General features: G+C 44.8%; 1 protein-coding gene and 1 pseudogene across 5 annotated transcripts in view; both read right to left on the bottom strand.

Annotated features, from left to right (window-relative positions):
• Positions 1 to 1,651: 1,651 nt before the first annotated feature.
• On the bottom strand, positions 1,652 to 3,026 carry LOC103215726 (uncharacterized; annotated as a pseudogene).
• The window catches only part of HGSNAT (heparan-alpha-glucosaminide N-acetyltransferase), a 50,476-nt gene continuing 27,853 nt past the window's right edge, over positions 1,652 to 24,274 (bottom strand). For 2 of the 5 annotated variants that reach the window (XM_007962367.3, XM_037983514.2), the window contains 12 exons: positions 23,966 to 24,075; positions 22,276 to 22,352; positions 20,606 to 20,636; positions 16,448 to 16,608; positions 15,078 to 15,193; positions 11,891 to 12,012; positions 11,053 to 11,179; positions 9,683 to 9,769; positions 6,078 to 6,155; positions 5,379 to 5,449; positions 5,169 to 5,281; positions 1,652 to 4,049 (listed from right to left, as the gene is read on the bottom strand). In XM_007962367.3, the coding sequence (XP_007960558.2) occupies positions 3,868 to 4,049; positions 5,169 to 5,281; positions 5,379 to 5,449; positions 6,078 to 6,155; positions 9,683 to 9,769; positions 11,053 to 11,179; positions 11,891 to 12,012; positions 15,078 to 15,193; positions 16,448 to 16,608; positions 20,606 to 20,636; positions 22,276 to 22,352; positions 23,966 to 24,075 (1,275 nt within the window). In that variant the 3' untranslated portion in view covers positions 1,652 to 3,867. Of the gene's footprint in view, positions 4,050 to 5,168; positions 5,282 to 5,378; positions 5,450 to 6,077; positions 6,156 to 6,592; positions 6,680 to 9,682; positions 9,770 to 11,052; positions 11,180 to 11,890; positions 12,013 to 15,077; positions 15,194 to 16,447; positions 16,609 to 18,634; positions 18,713 to 20,605; positions 20,637 to 22,275; positions 22,353 to 23,965; positions 24,076 to 24,274 lie in introns of those variants that run through there. The other 3 variants (XM_037983516.2, XM_037983515.2, XM_073018063.1) reach the window with 3 other exon arrangements.

Genomic DNA, 24,274 nt, shown 5'->3' with positions numbered 1-24,274 from the left:
GGATTATTGCGTCCCAGGCTACAAAACCACACCCTACTCAGCTTTGTAGAGCACCAATCAGAGGAGGAGGATGGAGCTGGGAGAGTGAAGTGCAATCCACGCTGGTTTCCTCTCTTCCCCACTGCCTGGTGACCCATACACTCCACCTCTTCCCACCATCAGTCAAGGCAGCAGGACCTGGCTTGGTTTTGCCTGCTTTGCAAAGACAACCTAAGAATGAGATAAATACTACTGGGATTGTGCTTAGAATTCACTGAATATGTGCTTCTATAATACAAAAGCCTTCATTGTCACATAATGTTCATTAATACCCATACTTAGAGAACTTTCATTGGTCATATGTCACCCAAACAAATTTTGGATTTACTATAGAAAGCCATGAAGCACCCTAAGCATTAGCTCAGTAAGCACAGACCATGGTGATTCATACCTGTCTGAGTCAGGGGCTGACATAAGATTGCACCATCCCCTGTGCAGGGATGTGGGGGCACAAGGGGCCAGAAGGGGCTGGGGTGGGGAGAGGGTTTCGGTGGTGGGATTTTTCTCTAAGGGTTGTGCTGCCTTCTCCCCTGTGGGCATCCCAGCTTTTGGAGAGCACCCAGGATCTGGAACTTACTCCTTTCTGCCTGTTTGCCACCACTCTAGACCCTACAGTCCTCTGCATTTCCACCTACCCTGCACCTAGAGCTCCCCGCACACCCCAGGGGACCACAAAGGATGGTTAACTGGGCACCTGTCTCCAAAGAGTTACTCTCCTCTCTCAAATACCTGTTCATACTTGGCTTAATCTTTCAAGATACATTTTATGACCTATAGCAGCAGTATATTCACTTTATTATAAGTAGGAATTAGGAATATAAATGCAAAAAAAATTTAAAATGTCACATTTTCTCTTCCCATTCTACAGAATAGAATTTTTTTGCTCCATTACATAGGAGTTCGCACTTCCCTGCCTCCCTGTGAGATGCCATGCACCTGTTGCAGCTGCCAGCAGTTGTTGCCCCATGACCATTCCCCTGCTCTACCCCTTACCCCAACACACTCCCTCTTCCCTTCCCAAAGGAACCCAGTCTTGTGCAGGGGGTTGCCTTCCTCCACACAGCCACAGGCTCGGACACTTCCCTGTCCCTGCTGGTCTTGGGACAAGCAAGGCGCTTCTAGCGGATGGGACAGGAAAGGAGGCTGCTGAGAGGCTTCTGGGAAGCATTTCCTGTTGAAGGGGATTATGGCACACCCTTCGTGGGAGGAGAGGGGATGCCTGGTGTCCAGCACCTGGGCCAGCGGCAGCTGCCTCCACTAGCTGACAGCAAGCTTGGGCTGGGTCTTGCCTCCCGTGGGACTTAGAGAAGCTCCCCTGTAGGCCAGCTGACTCCAGAGTTCCTTCCTTACAGCTCAAGCCACCCAAGTTGATGTAACCCACAGTTTGAGAAACACTTCTAGAAAACTCACCTGGAGAGGCCCAGCTCAGCTTTCCCTGCTGAACTTTGGGATGACACAGCTGGGACCATCCACAGTGACTCACTGCAAGAAAAGGGTGGCAGGAGGAGGAATAACGACTGTCCCCACACAGCCTCATGAACATTTCATGGGCACCCCAGATACATGCTCATCTTACCAGCACTTTAATATTTACTTTAAAAATCCACATCACTTTGCTTTAAAAATGTTTATTTAGCGCCTGCAATGTACAAGGCACTGTGTTTGGCGCCATGAGGAATACAGAAACCAACAAGGCATGATTCTTGCCTTAGGAAGCTCAAAGTCTAGCGTGGGAAATTAGAAATTGCACATGCACACAGGTAACTGTCACACCAGGCAGGAAGCACTAAATTTTGAGATTGATACCAACATTACAAGAACCCAGAGGAAGAAAACACTATTTGGGGATGAGAATGAGATTAGAGAAGGTCCCTTAGAAGTAGGGGGTTTAAACATGACAGATCAAATGTAGATAGGAAAAAATTCAGAGGAAAATGTAATCAGGGAAGGCTCTAATTGAAACCAGAAGCAGGAGGTACTTCTGTGATATGATGGAGGCAGAAGAAGCCCACTGGGTTGGATTCAGAGGGGGGGGGGGAGGGGCAGGAGGGAGTAGAGTGGGAGGGGAGGCTGGAAAGATGCATGGGGATCAAGACGGGAAGGTGAGTATGTGAGTATGTGTGCCAGGCAATGGCGTTTCCGTTTCAATGGAGGTTTCTCAGAGAGGTGATCTGGCTGGAGAAAGCTTAATCTGGTGGCAGTGGCTTTAAGAATGGGGGAATAAGGGAAGGAGGCCGGTTTGAAAATGGTAACAAGGGTCTGGACTCGAGTGATGTGGCAGTGACCATGAGAACAGAGCAGTTGCAGGTAGAAGATGGAGACAGAACTGGGGAGATCCGGTGGAGGTGAGGCAGGCAGAAAGATGATGGCAGGTTTGTACCTAGAGACGCATGATCCATTCACAAAGCCAGGGAAACCTAAACAGGAAACACTCCGAATTTGAGGAGAGGAGGGTAGGGCTGAGTCTGAGACATGGGCTGGCCTCCAGGTGGAGGGGTCAAGCAGGCAGGTACAAGCTGGATGAGAATTCAGGGCAGAGGGCAGAGCTGGAAACAGACCAAAAGCTGCCATGCAGTGGCGAGGCTGGAAGCAGTGGCACAGGCCGAGGGCTGTCTCGCTGGAGAAGGGTGGGTACAGCACAACCCTGTGGCCACGTTTTCCTCACATAGGAAATTCCCACAGAACACTGAGAAGGGTGACGATGCCTCCCATGAACAGTGCCGTGTGTCTCTGCGTCCCCGATTTCACACCTAAGAAACAATGTCTTCAGCTGTGTGATGACAAGTAGGAACACTGCCTCCATTGTGGAGGGTCATCTTGAAAAGACTTACTCCAATGAGAGTTTTTAAATTTTTCATTATTATTTATTTTGAAGAGTTTTCTGTAATGAAACTGTTTCTTCTGAAGATTTCAGAAAAGCTTTCCATGTCTGTCACCTCACCATGTCTAAGAGGTGGAAGGGAACTGAAAGTCACCTTCCCGCTCATTTCACAAGTGAGGAAGCCAAGGCCCAGGTGGGCCAAGGGTCTTGCCCAGCATCTCACCCAGCAGGGATGGCTCAGCTGGACCCATGAGCAAGGACAGTGCCTGCCCTCCCCAAGTCACTCCCCTGGGCAGTGGCTGCCATCCAGATGCACAGAGAGATGGGGAGGAAGGAAGATGATGGACAGACAGACAGATACATAGGCAAGAGGGAATGGGAATAACACATAGATATTTTAACTTTTCGAGAGAGGAAAAGGAAAAAATGGCTTGTGATAGACATTTTTTGGACCCACCAAAGCCTTGCATATCTGAAAAGAAAATTACTTTGGCTTTCTGGAAACATTAAACTGCATTTAATCAAAAAAACAGACTAAATTATGACACATCACATCCAGTAAGCTTCATAGCAGCCGCAGTAGGAGTGATGGCATTTCATGTTGGTGTCCGCATAAGCGTGGAAAGGAAGTTTGCAGGGAAATAAGGTCAGCAAGAACCAGACCCCAGATTGTTTCACCCAACACAGAAGAAAAACACCCATGGCAATTCCCTTTTGGAAAGTTAAAGCTGATCTCCTTGGAATGAAGTTCCAAATACATCCATTTCCACAGAAGATGGAGGAAAAAAGACAATTATATTTCAAATCTGTAAGTCACAAATAGACAGGCAGAATTCTGGCGAGCCGTGTCACAGTTAACCAGTTTGAGGACACCAGCATCTTCCCCCAGAGTCTGTAAACACACAGCTAGTCAATTTCCTAATGAATGCTTCCCTTTAATGAAGGCTGCTTCAGTCCACCCTGCAGGCCTGCTAGAGTCTTCCAGCAGCACATCTCAGTGGCAACCATCAGATTTTCCAAAAAATCTTCTTTCTATAGAGGATGTAGGCAATGAGCACCCAGAGGGCAGTGGCAACGAGGTTCTGAGTCAGGTGCTCCTTGTGGGACTGGTTGTCCTTCAGCTTCCACTGAAAGGGGAAGTAGTTCTCAAACACCTCGTGGCCGACGTACACCAGAATAGAATTCATTCCTTAAGGAGAGAGACATACAGAAGATCATGTTTCTCACAGATGAGTCATATCTGACCTTCTATTTAATTCTTGAAACCAGTTCAATGAGAAAACAAAAAGTGTGCACTTCCATTGCTGGCTACTGCCAAAAATAAGTAATGCATATCTTAGGTATTTAAGTATAAACCATATAAAAAATTATTGAAAGGCCTGGTGCAGTGGCTCACGCCTATAATCCCAGCACTTTGGGAGGCCAAAGTGGGTGGATTGCTTAAGGCCAGGAATTCGAGACCAGCCTGGCCAACATGGTGAAACCCCGTCTCTACTAAAAATACAAAATTGGCTGGGTGTGGTGGGGTGTGCCTGTAATCCCAGCTTCTTGGGAGGCTGAGGCCCAAGAATCACTTGAACCTGGGAGGCGGAGGTTGCAGTGAGCCTAAGTCACACCACTGCACTCCAGCCTGGGCAACAGAGCAAGACTCTGTCTCAAAAAAATAAAAAGGATATTAGAAAATATTCCTTTTATAACAGCGTAATTCTTGAATACTAAATCTCAAAGGAAAGCTAAAATTGTTGTTATAACTTATATTTTCTAGGCAGAAAATCTGCCTAGAAATGTAACTATTCCTCGAATCAAACAGCTGAAATGAGGCATTGAAATGATCTGGTGTGTTTCTAAGTCTTTGGGTGGAACTGCATCCAAATCATTCCATTTATCCCTTGATATCACCTCTTGGTATTTCTTCTAATGCACAATCTCTACGGTAGTGGATTTATATTAAGAAAGCAAGCATAGTCCCATTATTAAGAACCAGAAACTGGATAATGTGCCCCGAATCATTTCTGCTCCTCCACAATTTGGCATAGCCTGAAGAAACAGGTGGAGTCACAAACTGTCATACAAGGACTCCACAACCTACATGGGTGAAAATGGGGTGGACTGCTTCGGAGCAGGCCAGTGACACCTGGTGTGACCTGGGACAATGTGGCCCCTGCTGCTTCCTCCCTCAGCCTGGCTTTTGGACACCTGCCACTAGGGCAGTAGCTCAAGACCCCAGCACTGAGGATGCTCCAGTGGTCCCTGGGCCCGCCCCCCCTGGTCACCATCCCCGCTGTGTTTGGGGTTGGAGGTGACTTACCTGGATAAAAGAATGGGGTTCCTGTCCACAGCCCCTTCACATCCACAACCGGGTACAGGACCAGCAGGATGAAGAAGGCAAAAGAACTGAGCGTGGTGACATACGAAAGGGACCTGGGAGGGGTGGAGGAGGCGTTTCAGTGCTTGTGCAGAACGAATCCAATTTCAACATGAACAATCATCCATAAAATCATGCTTTTTCCATACATACCAGAGGTTTTTGTTTACTGGAATAAAGCCTTCATTTTCAGAAACTTTCGTCAGAACAACAGAAATGAGCCCCTGTAATGGGGAAGAGAAGGATGTTAACATTTTATATTATTATCTCAGAAAACATTTGCTTTCAACATCAATATATATTAGTTATTTAATCAGGTAGAAAAGGCTGAAATTTTTCTCTTTTAACTGGAAACATATTTTTTAAATGTATGAACTAAAAAATATTCTCCCAAAATCTCTTCACCATTCTACTGAGTTGAAGAGGGTAAGCTTACTGATTAAATGACAGTGACTCCAGAGAAGAGGCATGACTGCGGTCAGGATGAAATACAGAGACAGTCAACCTTGCAACTCTCTTTCCCATGTAATCTGGAAGTTGATGTCTGCAACCTGGTCTGATTTGCCCAGTGTCTCTGATACACCACTCCACATAGAGCCCATGCTTCACATTTCTTCAGGCATTCCTGGCTGTCTGATGGTAAACACTGTCTTATTGATAAAGACATTTTCCTAAGAAAATAAATCTGTACATTTAGGTGGAAAGATTTGTTCCTCTCTGTTATTCAAGTGAAGAAAATGGTACCTGCTGCCATGTGGTGACAATGGCTATCTCAGTGTTGCTAAACATTTTATTCCTTTTAAATATATATGTGAAGGAAAGGAATTTCAGTGAGGAACGCTGCTTACTTACAAGAATACAACACCAAGCAGTGAATCGAATCAGGATGTCTTTGGTCTGAGCCTTGTAATACAATAGTATTTTTCCTGCCTGGAGGAGATAACACAGTGTGACCAAAAGAATCGCCAAAGGGATATTTTTATTTCATATTCATCCACTGTCTTAACTACGCGACAAAGAGATTCACTTGCTGGGCACGCTACTAGGTGCTGGAATTACAGGGAGGAGGGAAACATCACCCCTGCCTTTGACTAGTGGAGGCTGAAGGAGGACCAGAGATGAACACCCTCTCTGGGAAGGAGGAGACATCAGAGAGGAGGAGGCATCAGAGAGGAGCCACAGAGGTGAGGCCAGAGCACCAGAGGGTCCCGGTAGGAAGAGGCTCCTGGGCAGAATGGGGCAGCAGGCACAGAGCTCGGGGGAAGCGTGAGAGCCACACCACATCTCCAGTGCTGCAGGGAATGCAGAAGCCCAGGGTGTAGGGAAAGGAGGAGAAGAGGCGCCTGGGCAGGCTCCGTGGCTCTCACTTCCAGGCAGGGCCCAAGGAGAATTCTCCACAAAGGTGACAAGGGTCCCCTTAGACAGGCCTGTTCGGTGACCCAGTCTGAGCAGCACTAGGAAGAGGGACCGGAACAGGGTGGAACCAGAGGCAGGGTGGGGGAGGCAGGGAAACATTTAAAAACAGTGAAATATGGACTTTACATACAATCCCTCTGAAATTAGGAATTCATTTTTGAAAATATCAAAGGTTAAGAAGCTTTAAAAATAATTTATAGTAATAGCTAATATTAATTAATGTTTTTATGTGCCAGTTCTTGGAACTTTACATGAATTAACTTATTCAATCCTTGCAACACCTTTCTGAAGTAGGTGCTGTTGAAGCACAGAGTGGGTCAGCCACACGCCCAAGGTCACCCGGCTGGGAAGTGGCAGAGCTGGACACAAACCCAGGTAGTGTGGCTCCGGGTCTGCACTCCTAGCCCTCCCAGTGGACTGACCACTCCAGGGACACAGATCTACCTAGAAAGCATATGTAGGGATTACATGGATGTACGGAAAAGCACAATATCAACCAGAAAGTGCTACAGAGATAAAGGCAGTATTTCTAAATACAAAATTATTTCATCACCAAAATGTACAGCTGGCCCTTGGACAACACAGGTTTGAACTGTGTAGGTCCGCTTATACGCAGATTCTCTTCCACCTCTGCTACCCCTGAGACAGCAAGACTGACCCCTCCTCCTCCACCTCTCCTCCTCCTCCACCCCTCCTCTTCCTCCTCCTCCACCCCTCCTCTTCCTCCTCCTCCACCCCCTCCTCTTCCTCCACCCCTCTTCCTCCTCTTCCTCCACTCCCTCCTCCTCCTCTTCCTACACCCCCTCATCCTCCTCCACACCCTCCTCCTCTTCCTCCTCCTCCACACCCTCCTCCTCTTCCTCTTCATCCACACCCTCCTCTTCCTCCTCTTCCTACACCCCCTCATCCTCCTGCTCCACACCCTCCTCCTCTTCCTCCTCATCCACACCCTCATCCTCCTCCTCCTCCTCCTCCACTCCCTCCTCCTCCTTCTCTTCCTCCTTCTCCTACTCAACATGATGATGAAGATGCAGACCTTCATGATGATCCACTCCCACTTAGTGAATAGGACATAGATTTCCTCTTCCTTATGGCTTTAATAACATTTTCTTTTCTTGAGCTTACTTTATTATAAAAATATAGTACACAATATTTTTATAAAATATGTGTGAATCAACTGTTGATGTTATTGGTAAGGCTTTGGGTCAATAGCAGGCTCTTAGTGTTTAAGTTTTGGGGGAGTCAAAAGTCCTCTGTGGATTTTCCACTGCATGGGGGGACAGTGTCCCCATGCCCCGAGGTGTTCCAGGGTCACCTGTGTAGGCTTCAGATCTGCACTACCCAACAGCCAAACCACTAGCCACAAGTGACCATCTAAATTTAAAATTACATCAAGTAAAATTTAAAATTCAGTTATTCAGTCACACTCACCACATCTCAAATGCTCAACAGCAACCCTGGCTAGGGACTGCCCCACTAGATAGCAAGGAGAAGAAATATTTTTATCCCCACAGAAAGTTCTGCCGGCAATGCTTTCCAAAAGTCTTTTCCCCTCCCGGTTAGCTCCCCTCAAACAGTAGTTTCAAACACCAACAAGGAGAACTTTGGGGACTTGAAATCTAGACTGCTCAGAACTTTAACAAAAGGCAAGTGAGACAAACCAAGAATAACCTGTATTGACTTTGGTATAAATTCTCATGCTCTGAAGCCATGACAGTGTGCTGTGGTTTGAATGTCTGTCCCTCCAAATTTCTTTTTTTTTTTTTTTTTTGAGACAGAGTCTCGCTCTGTCGCCCAGGCTGGAGTGCAGTGGCCGGATCTCAGCTCACTGCAAGCTCCGCCTCCCGGGTTTACGCCATTCTCCTGCCTCAGCCTCCCGAGTAGCTGGGACTACAGGCGCCCGCCACCTCGCCCGGCTAGTTTTTTATATTTTTTAGTAGACAGGGTTTCACCGTGTTAGCCAGGATGGTCTTGATCTCCTGACCTCGTGATCCGCCCGTCTCGGCCTCCCAAAGTGCTGGGATTATAGGCTTGAGCCACCGTGCCCGGCCTCCAAATTTCCTATGTTGAAACCTAATCACCAAGGTGACAGTATGAGAAGGTGTGGCCTCGGGAGGTAACTGCAGCGTGAGGGCTCCACCCTCATGAATGGCCTAGAAAAGGGCTTGAGGCAGTAAGTCCCGTCTCCGCCCTTTTACCAGCAGGTGGGGACACCCTGTGAGGACATGGTATTTGTCCCCTCTGAACGACATGCCCCAATCAAGTTGCCACCTTGGGAGGAGAGACCAGACCCTCACCAGACAAATGAACTTGCAATGTTACTGTTCTTTATGAATTACCCAGTCTCGGGTATTTTGTTAGGTCAGGACACACAGACTAATACAAGGGTACATGAAAGAATTGTGACAAATGACACAGTGACTTCCCAATGTTACCAACACCCACATATTCTGCACACTCCATCAGGAAAACCCTTTTTTATTTTTTGAGACAGGGTCTCACTCTGTTGCCCTGGCAGGAGTGCAGTGGTGCAATCAAGGCTCACTGCAGTCTCAACCTCCTGGGCTCAAGCCATACTCCTACCTCAGCTCCCAAGTAGCTGGGACTACAGGCGTGTGCCGTCATGCCTGGCTAATATTTTTAATTTTTTGTAGAGACAGGGTCTCACTATGTTGCCCAGGCTGGTCTCAAACTCCTGGACTCAAGTGATCCTCCTGCCTTGGCTTCCCAAAGTGTTGGAGTTATAGGCATGAGCCACTGCAGTTTGGCAAGAGAAACATTTTATCCAGAAACTGCTATGCTAAGATAAGTCATATAAATAAGATTTTTGGGGGGAATATAAGAATCATATCTAATTACTTGAATGTGCTGAATTTCAGTAACTTTTGTTTCTGCACAATTTGTCAAAGATAACAAAATATATTAGACCCATAGCACAGGACAGAATATGCTTCCAATTATTTTAATGAAATGGTTTTTAAATGAGTGAATAAAACATCATAAACTGTCAGAAAAAGTAACCTAATGAAATGAACAAATACCTGAACTCCTAAAAAGGCCATCATGATGGAGTTGATGGTGCCCAGGATGCCCTCAGGGTCATAGGCCACCTCGGTGTGGTAAAGCACCTTAACAAAGAGAAGCAGAAGGCAGCACTCATTCACTGACCCGAAAACACACACAAACAGCTCCTAGACCAACTACAAACCTGAATACACTCCAGTACACCATGGTTTTCTGTTTTTACTGCAGAAATTCATTGCTAACTTATAGAAATTCATTGTGCTAACTTAACAGGCACAATGCTTCTGGCTAAGAAAGTGTGCGGTGTGGACACTCAGCAGGGAACAGAGATGCCCAGGGACAAGCCATGGTCCAGCACCACCGTGATTGCAGCAGGGGCAGCAAACAGCACTGGCCCCAGGCCTTGTGACATGACGCCTCCCTGACCAGCTTCAAATGCAATGCACGTACCTTCCTAATTTCCAGATTTATTCTTTTTAGTCAACCCTACTGTAGCATCAACAGCTTCCTATCTTCTTTTAAGGCAAATAACATTTTTAAATATGTTTCTTTCTTATTATAAAATAAATGTTACTGCAGCTATTGTAGAAATCTGGAAATGAACAGTGTAATAGGTGCTGTCATGCACCCCCAGAGCCCTCCAACCCTTTCAGCACGGAAGCCTTCATTCCTCCAGCTGCTGGAAGTATTCATGACCACAGCTCTTAGCCAGGGGCCTCTTCTGGATCTGCCCTTGACTGAAGACAGCTGCCTCTCCAGGGATCAGCCTTTTGCAGGGGGCCTTCCGCACCATCCAGGGGTAGGAAGGGCCCAATCCCTCGCCTCAATTCAGAACAACTCTGCAGCGCCTCCCTGGTGCCCCTGGGTCCTTTGATGGGGCTGCAGTGCAAGTCAACTTCTCCCTCTGCGCAGTCCTGCCTCCTTCATTCCCCTGCAAGGACTGCCTGATCAACTTCCTGCATGTGACCCTCTGTCTCAGGGTCTGCTGCCAGGAAATCTGACCTGAGACGTACAGAAAAGCACTGTGCTAAGATCATTTACACAATGCATTCTCACTTTTTTTTTTTCCTTAGAGAGACGGGGTCTCACTATTGCACAGGCTGGTCTCGGACTCCTGGGCTCAAGCAATCCTCTCTCCTCGGCCTCCCGAGTAGCTGGGAATGCAGGTGTGAGCCACTGTGCCCAGCTCCACATTCTCACTTTAAAATCCAAAATAATTGTACACACTGCCATACAGTGAACCCTAAAGTCATTAAGTTAGCAGACTTTTCAAATAAACATCAGTTCTCAGTACATTTTCTTAAATGGGCATGGTTTAAAGTTGGCTGGCTTGTTCTACTTTCCTTCACTTCTGAAAGCCTGAGCTCCCAGTTCTAAGCAAACTCACAGTAGAAGATGGGTGCTGGTAAAGGTGATCGTCTCCCAGCAGCAGGCGGTCGATGTAGCCTGCAGCTCCTCCAGTGCAATTAGGATACTTGCCAAAATCTCCAATGCCCCCAGGACCAAGATAACCACTAGGAAGGCAAAAACCATGTAAATGACAAGACCTCAGAAGGGCAAACAGAGGGATGAGAATGAAAAAAACCTCAGGCTGGGCATAGTGGCTCACGCCTGTAATCCCATCACTTTGGGAGGCCAAGGCGGGTGGATCACCTGAGGTTAGGAATTCAAGATCAGCCTGGCCAACATGGTGAAACCCTGTCTCTACTAAAATACAAAAATTAGCCGGGCATGGTGGTGTGCACCTGTAATCCCAGCTACTTGGGAGGCTAATGCAGGAGAATTGCTTGAAGCTGGGAGGTGGAGGTTGCAGTGAGCCGAGTTCATGCCACTGCGCTCCAGCCTGGGCAACAGAGCGAGACTCCATCTCCCAAAAAAAAAAAAAAACCCCGACCATGGTGTATGTTGGCTATGTATGCAGCCCAATTCAGAGAGCCCCAACATGCGCCAGCTAAAACATCCCTCTGGCTCATGCACACTCACTAATAAACTGCTCCCACACTGTGAAGGTGGGAGGCCCGATTTCTATTCTAGCTGACCCTCACACCACCCACAGGGAAATCACTCCGGACACGTGCCAATCTCCTCTCCCCATGCAAAGCAGGCCTCAAAGGAGAAGGAAGAGGGAAAGAGAATTCCTCTGACTTGAGACTTATGAAAGCCCAGAACCTCTGACTGGGCAGAACAGGACATGCACAAGGGATGACTCCCAGGGGTTCGCTTACGTAGGGCACCCAGGGACTGGCAGGAGGAATGTCAAGCCCAGCCACAGGCCTTCCAGTGCCAGGATGAGCAGCCACTGAGGCCAGCTGGATGTGATGTCTCGAAGAGAAAGGCAGCTCCTCTCCTGAGTGGGGGCAGAAAAATAAAACATGCATGTAGTAAATGCAAATAGAAGGGGACTAAGCACATCTTTGGGAAATTCCCAGGGACTCTTTTCTTGGCCATTTTGGCAGTAATACAAAAACTTACTGACTATGCGTTACGTTCTCCAGATGTTCCCTCTCCATGAAATCTCACAGCAAAATACCCATTCAAAAGAAATCAGCAGGTAATTCTATTCCTACACCCAAGAGAACTGAAAACATATGTTCACACAAAAACTTGTACACACACACACAGGAACATTGTTCACAACAGCAAAAAAGGGGAAACAAGTCAAATGTCCACCAACTGATAAATGGGTGAGCAAAATGTGGTGTATCCCTAAAGCAGCATCTAATTCAGCAATTTTGGAAAGAAGTGCTGACACATGCAACATGGATGAACCTCAAAAAACATGCTAAATGGAAGCAGCCAGACACAAAAGGCCACATGTTATATGACTTCGTGTATAGGGACTGTCTTAGAGCAGGTACATGTGTAGAGACAGAAAGTAGGTTGGGGTTGCCTGGGGCTGGGTGAGTTGTGACGTGGGGAGTGACTGGCGGTGAGTGCAGGGTTCTTCATGGGGTAAAGAAAACCTTCCAGAATTATAGACTGGTGACAGCTACACAACTCTGAATAGAGCAAATATCATCATATTGTACACTTTCAACATGGGATTTTTATGGTACATGAATTATACATCAATATATCTGTGATTTAAAAATTAAAAATAAAATTTTTAAGAAAGAAAATGAAATTCAAACTTTTGGATCTGTGTGGTTGAAAGAAGAAAGGGTGCAGCCCACCTGTTCTTAGTGTCCCACTGAACCCCTCACCTATGGTGATGTCCTGGGATGTGCCTCTGTGGACCCTCAGGTCCCACAGAAGGGCGGAAATGGCAGCTTTGATATCCATGGCAGACCAAGCTCCGTGCCCACTCATGCATATCTCGCCTCTCCTTCACCTTAAGGACACAGCCAGAGGACACATTAATGACAAGGGCAGAGGGGGAAAGAGCAACAATGACTAAAACGCCCCGCAAAGTAGATAATGAACATTACAGGAAGCGCCCAGAGAACATGGGATTCAGTGATGAACTTGCTAGTTACGTATCTTGAAAGAAGCTAGAAGACAACACAGTTTTATTAACTGATTGTTGAATAGGACCCCAAATGGAAGATTTCAAACATTTCCATCAGAATTTTTGTCACTAATGGTGGGTGGGGGAAAGAAGTAACTGTCACCTGGGTAAACTCCACCTAGCAATTTATAGTAAGAGAGGAAGTAATCACAAATGAGATGGGACTCTGACACACTTCTGATAAAGAAGCAATGCAAATAGCCAAGCACACAATACCGTCACTCTCCCATGCCCTACCTGGGGATCATCCTCAAAATTGAATTTTACAGCATTTGAATAGATACCAAAACGTTACATGAATTTTACATATATATATGTTATGCTACAATGAAATTGAAAAAATCACAGTAATGTCCCATGAGACTGAACCAGCAAACTGGATGCCGGTGGTATTAATACCATCAAGAATGGGGACAGGTGGCCAGGCACGGTGGCTCACGCCTGTAATCCCAGCACTTTGGGAGGCTGAGGCGGACAGATCACGAGGTCAGGAGATCAAGACCATCCTGGCTAACACGGTGAAATCCCATCTCTACTAAAAAATACAAAAAATTAGCCAGGCGTGGTGGCGGAAGCATGTAGACCCAGCTACTCGGGAGGCTGAGGCAGGAGAATGGCGTGAATCTGGGAGGTGCTTGCAGTGAGCCGAGATTGTGCCACTGCTCTCCAGCCTAGGGGACAGAGTGAGATTCTGTCTCAAAAAAAAAAAAAAAAAAAAAAAAGAATGGGGCCAGGCATGGTGACTCACACCTGTAGTCCCAGCATTTTGGGAGGCTGAAGCGGGTAAATCGCTTGAGCCCAGGAGTTCAAGACTAGCCTGGGCAACACGTTGAAACGTCGTTTCTACAATAAATACAATCATTAGGTGGGCATGGTAGTGCATGCCTATAGTCCCAGCTACTCAGGAGGCTGAGGCAGGAGAATCGCTTGAGCCTGGGAGGTCGAGGCAACAGTGAGTTGAGATCATGCCCCTGCACTCCAGCCTGGGTGACAGAGTGAGACCCTGTTTCCAAGAAATAAAAAAGAATGCATTTGAAACTAGCAGAAAGGACTGTGCATGTTCCTGACGCAAAGAAATGATAACTGAGGTGATGAATTTGATCATTATACATTGTATGATACACAGGTATCAAAATATTACTCTGAGCCTCATAAATCTGTACAATTATTATGTATCAACTAAAAATAAGAGGAAAAAAGAATGCATGTGATTACTATCTGCTGGCAAATTTGATAAGAGGCTAGACCTCATGTCATGTGTATTTTACAATAAAAAAATTGATATAAAGATTAAATAAAATAATGAAAGTGAAAATCAGAATGTATTTGATTAGGACATGTACAGTATTGCACACAGAAATTTTAGAAGTTCTAAAAACCATATCCCCCTTTGTTCTCCCTTTTTTAAAAAAACACTGTTTTAGCTGGGCATGGTGGCTCACACCTGTAATCCCAGCAATTTGGGAGGCCGAGGCAGGAAGATCACCTGAGTCCAGGAGTTTGAAGCCAGTCTGGGCAACATGGTGAGACCTTGTCTCTACAAAAAAAAAAGACTAAATTAGCCAGGCATGGTGGTGCGCTCCTGTAGTCCCAGCTAATTAGGAGACTGAGGAGGGAGGATCGCTTGAGCCTGGGATGTTGAGGCTTCAGTGAACCAAGATCACACCACTGCACTCCAGCCTGGGCAACACAGCAAGACCCTGTATCAACAACAAGAACACAGTTTCTGGCCAGGCATGGTGGCTCACACCTGTAATCCTCGTGCTTTGGGTGGCCAAGGCAGGAGGATCACTTCAAGCCAGGAGTTAGAGACCAGTCTGGACAGCATAGTGAGACCGTATCACTACACAATACATTTATTTAATTTTAAAAAAGATTTTCTTAATTAAAACATGGTTTCTCACCGAGGCACAATGTTCAGGCACAGGTTTAGCAAAGAGGAGCTCCAACACAGCAACCACAAAGTATGTCACTCCCAAGCGCTGCAGCACACCAGGTATGCGCACCTTGTCCCAAGACACTGTGGAAGACACAAGTTAGGTCAAGTGTTAGCCAAGACTTCTTGTCTCATCCCAGAACAACATTATTTGTTTCCTAAAAGGGAAGACATACCCACATTGCATCTAAGTAAGTCTTTTTTAAGCTCTTGGACATGGAAATACATATGGTCAAGAGACATGGGCTCAGCCAGCTTCCAAAAACAGGCCAATCCCTCTTAATACAGGGAGGGTCAGTCAGGGACATGGCTCAAACTCAAAACAGGAAGCTGCCCTGGTGGCAGACTAGGATAAGAACCAAAGCGTCTTACTCAGGTGTGGTGGTAAAGCCAGGCCTGCGCCTGACCCTGGCTCTTTCCTATTAGGAATTTAGGAATTTGCAATCAACCTGCACGTCCGCCAGGACCTTGCAGGCCCAACACAAGCCACTCTCCTTGCCCTACCCGCTACCCAGCTGTATCACCACAAGAACGCCACTAACACTCCCTGCCCTACCTGCTACCCGACCATATGACCAGAAGAACAGACCTGATAACAAACCCTAAAATGAATCCTACTGGACACAGTGGTTCCCTTTTTGGAGTTCCACCAAGTCCACATTCATATGAAACACCATCTGGAAGTGACCTCCACCTCTTGCCAGTGCCTATAAAAGTATGTATTGCCTGAGGGCTCCATTTGGCCATTGTCTAGACGCTTGCGTCCACTTCTGCTAATGACAGTGCAAGGCCCTTGAGGACAGTGACTAGTGCCCTCCCGACTCTGATACTTGTTGAAAGCAGAGGGTTCACATGCCTTCCCTCAGCTGTGCTGTCCCTGCGCACCACTAAACTAATGACAAAGATATCACTCCTTCCAGAAACCCAGCTTCCATACAAGTGCCAGTGAAGGTGGATTCGTGAACTGCCGCACACTATTGAAAGCTGATGAAATCACATTAGCAGGGGGCAAAGCTGGAGACCAAGGCAGCCTGGTCTGGTCCCTGCTAGCCTCTCACTACACTCAGATGATCCAGAGAAAACCTTCAATCGCTCTTGGCCTCAGACTTTTCCTTTGTACAAGAGAAGAGTGTGAGTAGTCTCAGAGGCTCCCCCCAAGTCTAAAATTCAATAATAATAATAATAATGCTCACAGTTAGACAACCATTGTATATACTTTCCTAACAATTACCCTATTTGCAGGCACCTGAGATGGAGGAATTGCATTTCTCTCAAATTACAACATATAGTTTCCATATTTCAACCTGAATATATATAACAGAGGGAAAAAGTACTTACATGGACCAAGGCAATAATTGGGATTCACAATGATAATTCCTATGCAGATTAACAGGAAACTCCTCCATGCAATCTTCCCCAGCAATCTGAATTTTGAACATCCCCGTTGCAGTACAGAAGTCATTGATAGAAAAATGGAAGATCCCATAATAAATACAAACCTAAAAAGAATCCAGTTATTAATAGGTGGCCATTTCCAATTTTTTTTGTCTATATATCAGTAACATTTTATAATATGCTATAAAAGAGAAGCAACCATAATTTGTTTAAAGTAGACAATTACTGAAATAATACTGAGCTAACAGTAGAGGAAGAGCTCAGAATATAGCCCCATGGGGCTGGAAGGTTTTTGACAGTGCACCTTCAAGTCCTGTCTTAGGAGAACATTTCTTTAATATTAAATGGAATTTCCAAGGACAACCCTCCCATTTAGTTATCAAAAAGAAATGATGATTTGATGCCACAATAATGTCTCCAAGTAACTAGACATTCACTAGCACACCCTCAAAGCCCTTGAAAAACAAACAGACATTTCAATCATTTCTATACACACTTCTGCGCCTGAAAGAAAAATGAAAGCTTACTTTTTTTCTCTCCATTTAGTCTGAGACATACACATTTTTCCTTTCTTTTCTTTGACCAAACTAAATTATATTTAAAAAAAAAAAAAAAGTTAGAATGCTGATTTTTCTAATTGCTTGGCAACAGATCACAGAGATGAAAATTTGTTCTTGTTGCATTCCTTGGTGTCTCTGGGAAAAACTGAAAGCCTTTCCTCCAAGATCTAGAATATGACAAAGATGCCTGCTTTTCACCACTGTTATTCAACATGGCACTGGAAGTCCTAGCTAGAACAATCAGACAAAAGAAACAAAGGGCATCCAAGTTGGAAAGGAGGAAGTCAAAGTATCCTTGTTTGCAGATAACATGATCTTATATTTGGAAAAATCTAGACTCCACCAGAAAACTATTAGAACTGATCAACAAATTCAGTAAAGTTGCAGGATACAAAATCAACATACAAAACTCAGTAGTATTTCTATATGCCAACAGAAAACAACCTGAAAAAGAAATCAAGAAAGTAATTCCATTTCCAATAGCCACAAATAAAATAAAGTGCCTCAAAATTAACTTAACCAAAGAAGAGAAGGATTTCTACAATGAAAACTATAAACCACTGATGAAAGAAATTGAAGAGGACACCAAAAAATGGAAAGAAATTCCATGTTCATAAATTAGAAAAATTAATATTGTTAAAATGTTCACACTACCTAAAGCAATCTACAGATTCAATGCGATCCCTATCAAAATATCAATAACATTCTTCACTGAAATAGAAAAAAATAATGCTGAAATTTATATGGAACCACAAAAGACCCAGTGTAGTCAAAGTTATCCTGAGCAAGAAGAACAAAACTGGAGGAATCACATTACCTGACTTTAAATTATACCACAGAGCTATAGAAACAGAAACAGCATGGTAGTGGCATAAAATTAGACACATAGATAGTGGGACAGAACAGATAACTCAGAGCTAAATCCATATATCTAGTGAACTCATTTTCGACAAAAGTGCCAAGAATACACATTGGAGAAAGGACAGTCTCTTCAAAAAAATGATGCTGGAAAACTGGATATTCATATGCAGAAGAATGAACCTAGACCCCTATTGCTCAGCATATTAAAAAAAAATCATATCAAAATGGATTAAAGACTTAAACTTGAGACCTCAAACTATGAAACTAAGAGAAAACATTTGAGAAACACTCCAGGACACTGGACTAAGCAAAGATTTCTTGATTAACACTCCACACAAGCACAAGTAACCAAAGCAAAAATGGACAAATGGGACCGTATCAAGTAAAAAGCTTCCGCACAGAAAAGAAGACAATCAACAAAGTGAAGAGACAACCCATGGAATGGGAGAAAATATTTGCAAACAAGCGATTAACAGCCAGAACATATAAGGAGCTCAAACAACTCTACAGGAAAAAAAGTATAATAATCCAATTAAAAATGGATTAAAAGGCCGGGCTCGGTGGCTTACACCTGTAATCCTAGCACTTTGGGAGGCCAAGGTGGGCAGATTACCTGAGGTCAGGAGTTCAAGACCAGCCTGACCAACATGGGGAAACTTTGTCTCTATTAAAAGTACAAAAAAAAAAAGCCAGGTGTGGTGGTGCGCACCTGTAATCCCAGCTACTCGGGAGGCTAGGGCAGGAGAATCTCTGGAACTCAGGAGGCGGAGGTTGCGGTGAGCCAAGATCACGCCACTGCACTCCTACCTGGACTACAGAGCAAGACTTAGTCTCAAAAAAAAAAAAAAAAAAAAAAAAAGACAAAAGATCTGAACAGACATTTCTCAAAAGAAGACATACAAATGGCAAACAGGAATATGAAATGGTGCTCAATATCATTGATCATCAGAGAAATGCAAGTCAAAGTTACAATGAGATATCATCTTACCCCACTTAAAATGGCTTTTATCCAAAAGACAGCAATAACCAATGCTAGTGAGGATATGGGGAAAAGGGAACCCTTGTACACTGTTGGTGGGAATGTAAGTTAGTACAATCACCATGGACAATAGGTTAGAGGTTCCTCAAAAACTAAAAATAGAGGTACTGTATGATCCAGCAATCCCACTGCTGGGAATATATGGAAAAGAAACGAAATCAGTATATTGAAGAGATACTCCCATCGTTATTGCAGCACTATTCACAATAGCCAAGATCTGGAAGCAAACTAAGCATCCATCAACAGACACTTAGAAAAAAAATGTGGTGCACATACACAATGGAGTACTATTCAGCCATAAAAAAGAATGAGATCCTGTCATTTGCAACAGCATGTATGGAACTGGAGGACACTATGTTAAGTGAAATAAGCCATGTGAAGACAAACTTCACATGTTCCACTTATTTTTGGAGCTAAAAATTAAAAAAACTGAACTCAGGGTGATAGACAGTAGAAGGATGGATACCAGAAGGGAAGGGTAGTGGGGAGGGAAGGAGGGGGGATGGTTAATGAGTACAAAAATACAGCTGGATGGAATGAATAAGATCAAGTATTTCATAGCACAACAGGGTGACTACAGTCAACAATAATTTACTGTACATTTAAAAATAACTAAAAAATTATAATTGGATTGTTTATAACACAAAATGGCAAATGCCTGAGGAGGTGGATACCCCATTTGCCCTGATGTGATTATTATGTATTGTATGCCTGCATCAAAATATCTCATGTATACCATAATATATACTTTGTATACCCACAAAAATTTAAAATTTGAAATAAAAAATAACAATAATAAGGCTGATACTACCTGCTAATGAGGGAGCAATGTCACTCAATACATCATAGCAAAGATACAAATTCCACATTGCATAGGCAACGTCCCTTCACAAGAATAAGAAGCCATGAATGATCAGAGACAGAATTGAATTACTCAGCTATTATTTTAAATTTTAGTTTATGACTATCATTGCCCACCTACAAATGTATTAGCATTCACTGAAATCAATATACTGTAATTCTTTAGGAAATAGGATTTTATAATTATTTTTGGGATTAATGGAACTGAACTATATGTTCAGAATTTATAATTTCCTACAAGATTTCAGGATCTGGTATATCATATCTACACTAACAAAATATTCCCTACAAAATCACTTTTTTTTTTGAGATGAAGTCTCACTCTGTCACCCAGGCTGGAGTGCAGTGGCGCAATCTCTGCTCACCACAACCTCCGCCTCCTGGGTTCAAGCGATTCTCCTGCCTCAGCCTCCCGAGGAGCTGGGATTACAGGCGCGTGCCACTGCACCCAGCTAATTTTTTGTATTTTTAGTAGAGACGGAGTTTTACCATGTTGGCCAGGCTGGTCTTGAACTCCTGAGCTCAGGTAATCTGCTCGCCTCGGCCCCCCAAAGTGCTAGGATTACAGGTGTGAGCCACTGCGCCTGGCCCAAAATCACTCTTTTATACACACATGTGTAGGCACTGTGTCAAGTATGAGAACTATCCAGTAACAGGACTTCTGGAAGGATTCCTAACCACATAACACATGCCCGCCTCAGAGAAAGGCTCCAGCATCATCTGTAAAACAGGAGATTGGAATCAATCTGTGGAAGAGAAGAGGGCAGACCGCCAACTCACCAGGGGAACACGAGGTCAGCCACCGTCAGCCCTGCAGAACAAGTACAAAGCATAAGCAAAAGGACTCTAGAATACAAATACCTCCTAAATCTAGTGTGGACTTTATTACACACTGGTATAGAAAACAAACTCAGGGCCAGGCGCGGTGGCTCATGCCTGTAATCCCAACACTTTGGGGGGCCAAGGCGGGCATATCACCTGAGGTCAGGAGTTCAAGACTAGCCTGGCCAACATGGTCAAACCCCATCTCTACTAAAACTACAAAAATTAGCCGAGCGTGGTGGCAGGTGCCTGTAATTCTAGCTACTTGGGAGGCTGAGGCAGGAGAATCGCTTGAACATGGGAGGAAGAGGTTGCAATAAGCCAAGATCGTGCCATTGCACTCCAGTCTGGGTGACAAGAGTAAAACTCCATCTCCAACAAAAAAGAAAAGAGAAAGAAAGAAAGTAAACTCATAGGTCAGGTGTGGTGTGGCTCACACCTGTAATCCCAGCACTTTGCGAGGCTGAGGTGGGAGGATCACTTGAGCCCAGGAGTCTGAGAGCAGCCTGGGTGACAGAAAGAGACACCATCTCTACTAAAAATTGTTTTAAAAAACTAGCCAGGTATGGTGGCACACAGCTGTAGTCCCAGCTACTCAGGAGGCTGAGGTGGTAGGATTGCTTGAGCCCAGGAGGTTGAGGCTGTGGTCGGCTGTTATCACACCACTGCAATCTAGCCTGGGCTACAAAGCAAGACTCTGCCTTAAAAAAAAGAAAGTAAACTCACAAACTCTTCCTTGAGACTCTGCAACCAAGCACTGGGCCTGGCTAGGACACTTCCTATGAACATAACTAGACACAGGAGAACCAAACTAGAAATATGTAGACAAGTTTGTTATCTTTAAGAAGCACTAATCCATTCTTTTTTTTTTTTTGAGACGGAGTCTTGCTCTGCGGCCCAGGCTGGAGTGCAGTGGTGCGATCTCAGCTCACTGCAAGCTCCGCCTCCCGGGTTCACACCATTCTCCTGCCTCAGCCTCCTGAGTAGCTGGGACTACAGGCGCCTGCCACCACACTGGGCTAATTTTTTGTATTTTCAGTAGAGACGGGGTTTCACCGTGTTAGCCAGGATGGTCTCGATCTCCTCACCTTGTGATCCGCCCTCCTCGGCCTCCCAAAGTGCTGGGATTACAGGCGTGAGCCACCGCGCCCAGCTGCACTAAACCACTCGTAAAGCAACTACCAAGCCAGACTTACAGCTATTATTCACCACCACTCAGACCAATCCTAGTTCAACACCATCTCAAAAAGGACCATAAGTCCTAGAAGACAGAGCCCCCAAGAGCATTGTGGCTGTAATAAAAGGCATATCTAGAATATGACCATGATCATTTACAACCAAATCCATAACATATTCTGCAGAGTCCCTCAGTCCCACAGCAGAAACTTCTAGAGTCTGTTATTACAGTGAAGCTTTACAGATCCACAGCACACAAAAGGAAGAACAAAACTAAAGGGCTCACAGAATCATCATCTATAGGTCACCCTAGAGAGCAGGAGTTCAGTGGCTCAGAAGAGGCTGCTGGGGCTCATTTCTGGAGTTTCTGGGGAGAATGCTGAGTGATTCTCCTGCCCTGAAGCTCTGTGAAGGATGTATGTAAGCAACATTACTTTTAGGAAATATCTTACCATTCCAGCTTGCGTGTTTGAAGTACCAATATTTTCCTCCTCCATAATTGACAAAGACCATGAGTATGAGAGCAATCCTAGAAGAAGCCAACAAAGAGAAGCCTTTCAGGGTTTGCTATGTGAAAAGGAAGGGCTGAACTGAAGACACATTTATACTCACAAGGTGCAATCATGCAACAATGCAATTCTACTGAGCATTTTGTTACACAAGATGAGACATCAAGGCCAAAAAGCGATTATTTTCTAATCATTGCAATTAGGACCATGCACTACAGTTCTTCATTGCCAACATTGCCAACATGATGTCTTAACCAAAGTTTATACTGCTGTCTTAAACTATGTAACTTGAAAACATAGCAAAATATTTCCAATAACTCAATTTTGAGCTAATTATTTAGATGTCTCAGGTTAAAGAACTCTAGTAGGAGGCACACAGCCAGCTGAGTCAGCGAGCTCAGAATTCCAATCTTGGATCCTTTTCTGTCATTAGCCATAAGACCCTGGGCAACGTTCTCATCAGTAAACTGAGTGTGCTCATCTGTAAAAGAAAGTGCCCTAACCACATGTTACTTTTAAGGAGAATGACTTATTTTACAGCAGCTAACCAGTGCCCAGCATATTTTAGACACTTAATAAATGTTAGTTCCTGTCTATCTGTGACCATCTTATCTCCAAAAGTAGCAATGGAAATCTGAAAGACAGAGTAATAGATCCCAGATGTGCTACTGTTTGAGGCTAACTGTGCAGAATGCTGAGGGTGCTGACCTTAGGTGTCAACAGGCTAATTTGGGAGACTCTGTAACCCAAGCGCCTGCAATCAAACCCTGGCTTTCCTATTTGATACCTGAGTGACCTTGGGCAAGTTGCTTCACTCGGCAGCACAATTTCTTTTCCTTTTAATGTGAATTGGGCATATTAAAAGTATATATCTCATAGGATTACTAAGATATTAAATAAAATAAGGTGACTTAGAACAGTGACTGGCACATTATGAGAACTCCAAAATTGTTAGCAAGTTTCATTATGATCATATTGTTCTTACTGCCTGCTTCCAATCTACCTGCCAGGGCACTCAGGGCTCTGGTGCGACTGGGGCAAAGTTATAGGGTTGTCACTAGAGTTCAGAAGGCTTCAGTATGTAGAAATAAAAGAGCTGATACCTGTATATTTATTCTTAGCTACACAGTTTTTAAACTTTATTTTCAGATTTCAGTCCTGGCCTTTGTTCTTCTCCCAGGGCTATGGGTTTGCTAGCATGAGGGCCTGATACTCGAGTCGCTCTGCTAGCAGCACAGGATCAGCCCTCCCTCTGCCACATGCTGGTGTTTCCTCACTAGACTAGTGCATCGTCTGAGCCATCAAGCTACTGACTGGACATGGGGTACAGTCTGTAGCCCCAAGTAACAGCCACTTGCCCAAATAAAAATGCGCTTCACTCAGCAGACCGCATATCCAAGTGGACACTGGCTCTAGCCTCATCCACTACTCCTCTGTCAACACAGACACTGAGGATCATGATGGTCTTCCAGACTAGAGAGGCTACAGACTTTACTTTTACATCCAAGAAATCCTTCCTAGCCTAGAAAGTAAAAGATATGTAAAAGTCCTTAAAAGCTAAAAGTGTGTATAGGTGTAATTATGTAGTCCTGTGACTACCTGCACCCACTGTGCTATAGGGATGCCCACATACCCTCTGAAGGTGTCCACGCTGCGGAGGCGGGGCGGCGGGACAGACAGATGCCACGCTGCTGGCTGGACATCACCATCTAGAGGGTCTGTCCTGCTGGGAGATCCCAGCTCCTTCAGAAAAAAAGAGAGAAAGATGACAATTCATAATGCTAAGGAGTAAATTTCATTTTGTCATTTTTTGATTTATTTTTTGTTTTGTTTTGTTTTGTTTTTTTGAGACAGAGTCTCACTTTGTCGCCCAGCCTGGAGTGCAATGGCATGATCTTGGCTTACTGCAACCTCCACCTCCCGGGGTCAAGCGATTCTCCTG

The sequence above is a fragment of the Chlorocebus sabaeus genome, chromosome 8 (genome assembly GCF_047675955.1).
Source record: "Chlorocebus sabaeus isolate Y175 chromosome 8, mChlSab1.0.hap1, whole genome shotgun sequence".
In the NCBI taxonomy this organism is placed as follows: domain Eukaryota; kingdom Metazoa; phylum Chordata; class Mammalia; order Primates; family Cercopithecidae; genus Chlorocebus; species Chlorocebus sabaeus.
This window is presented reverse-complemented; position numbering and strand designations above follow the sequence as displayed.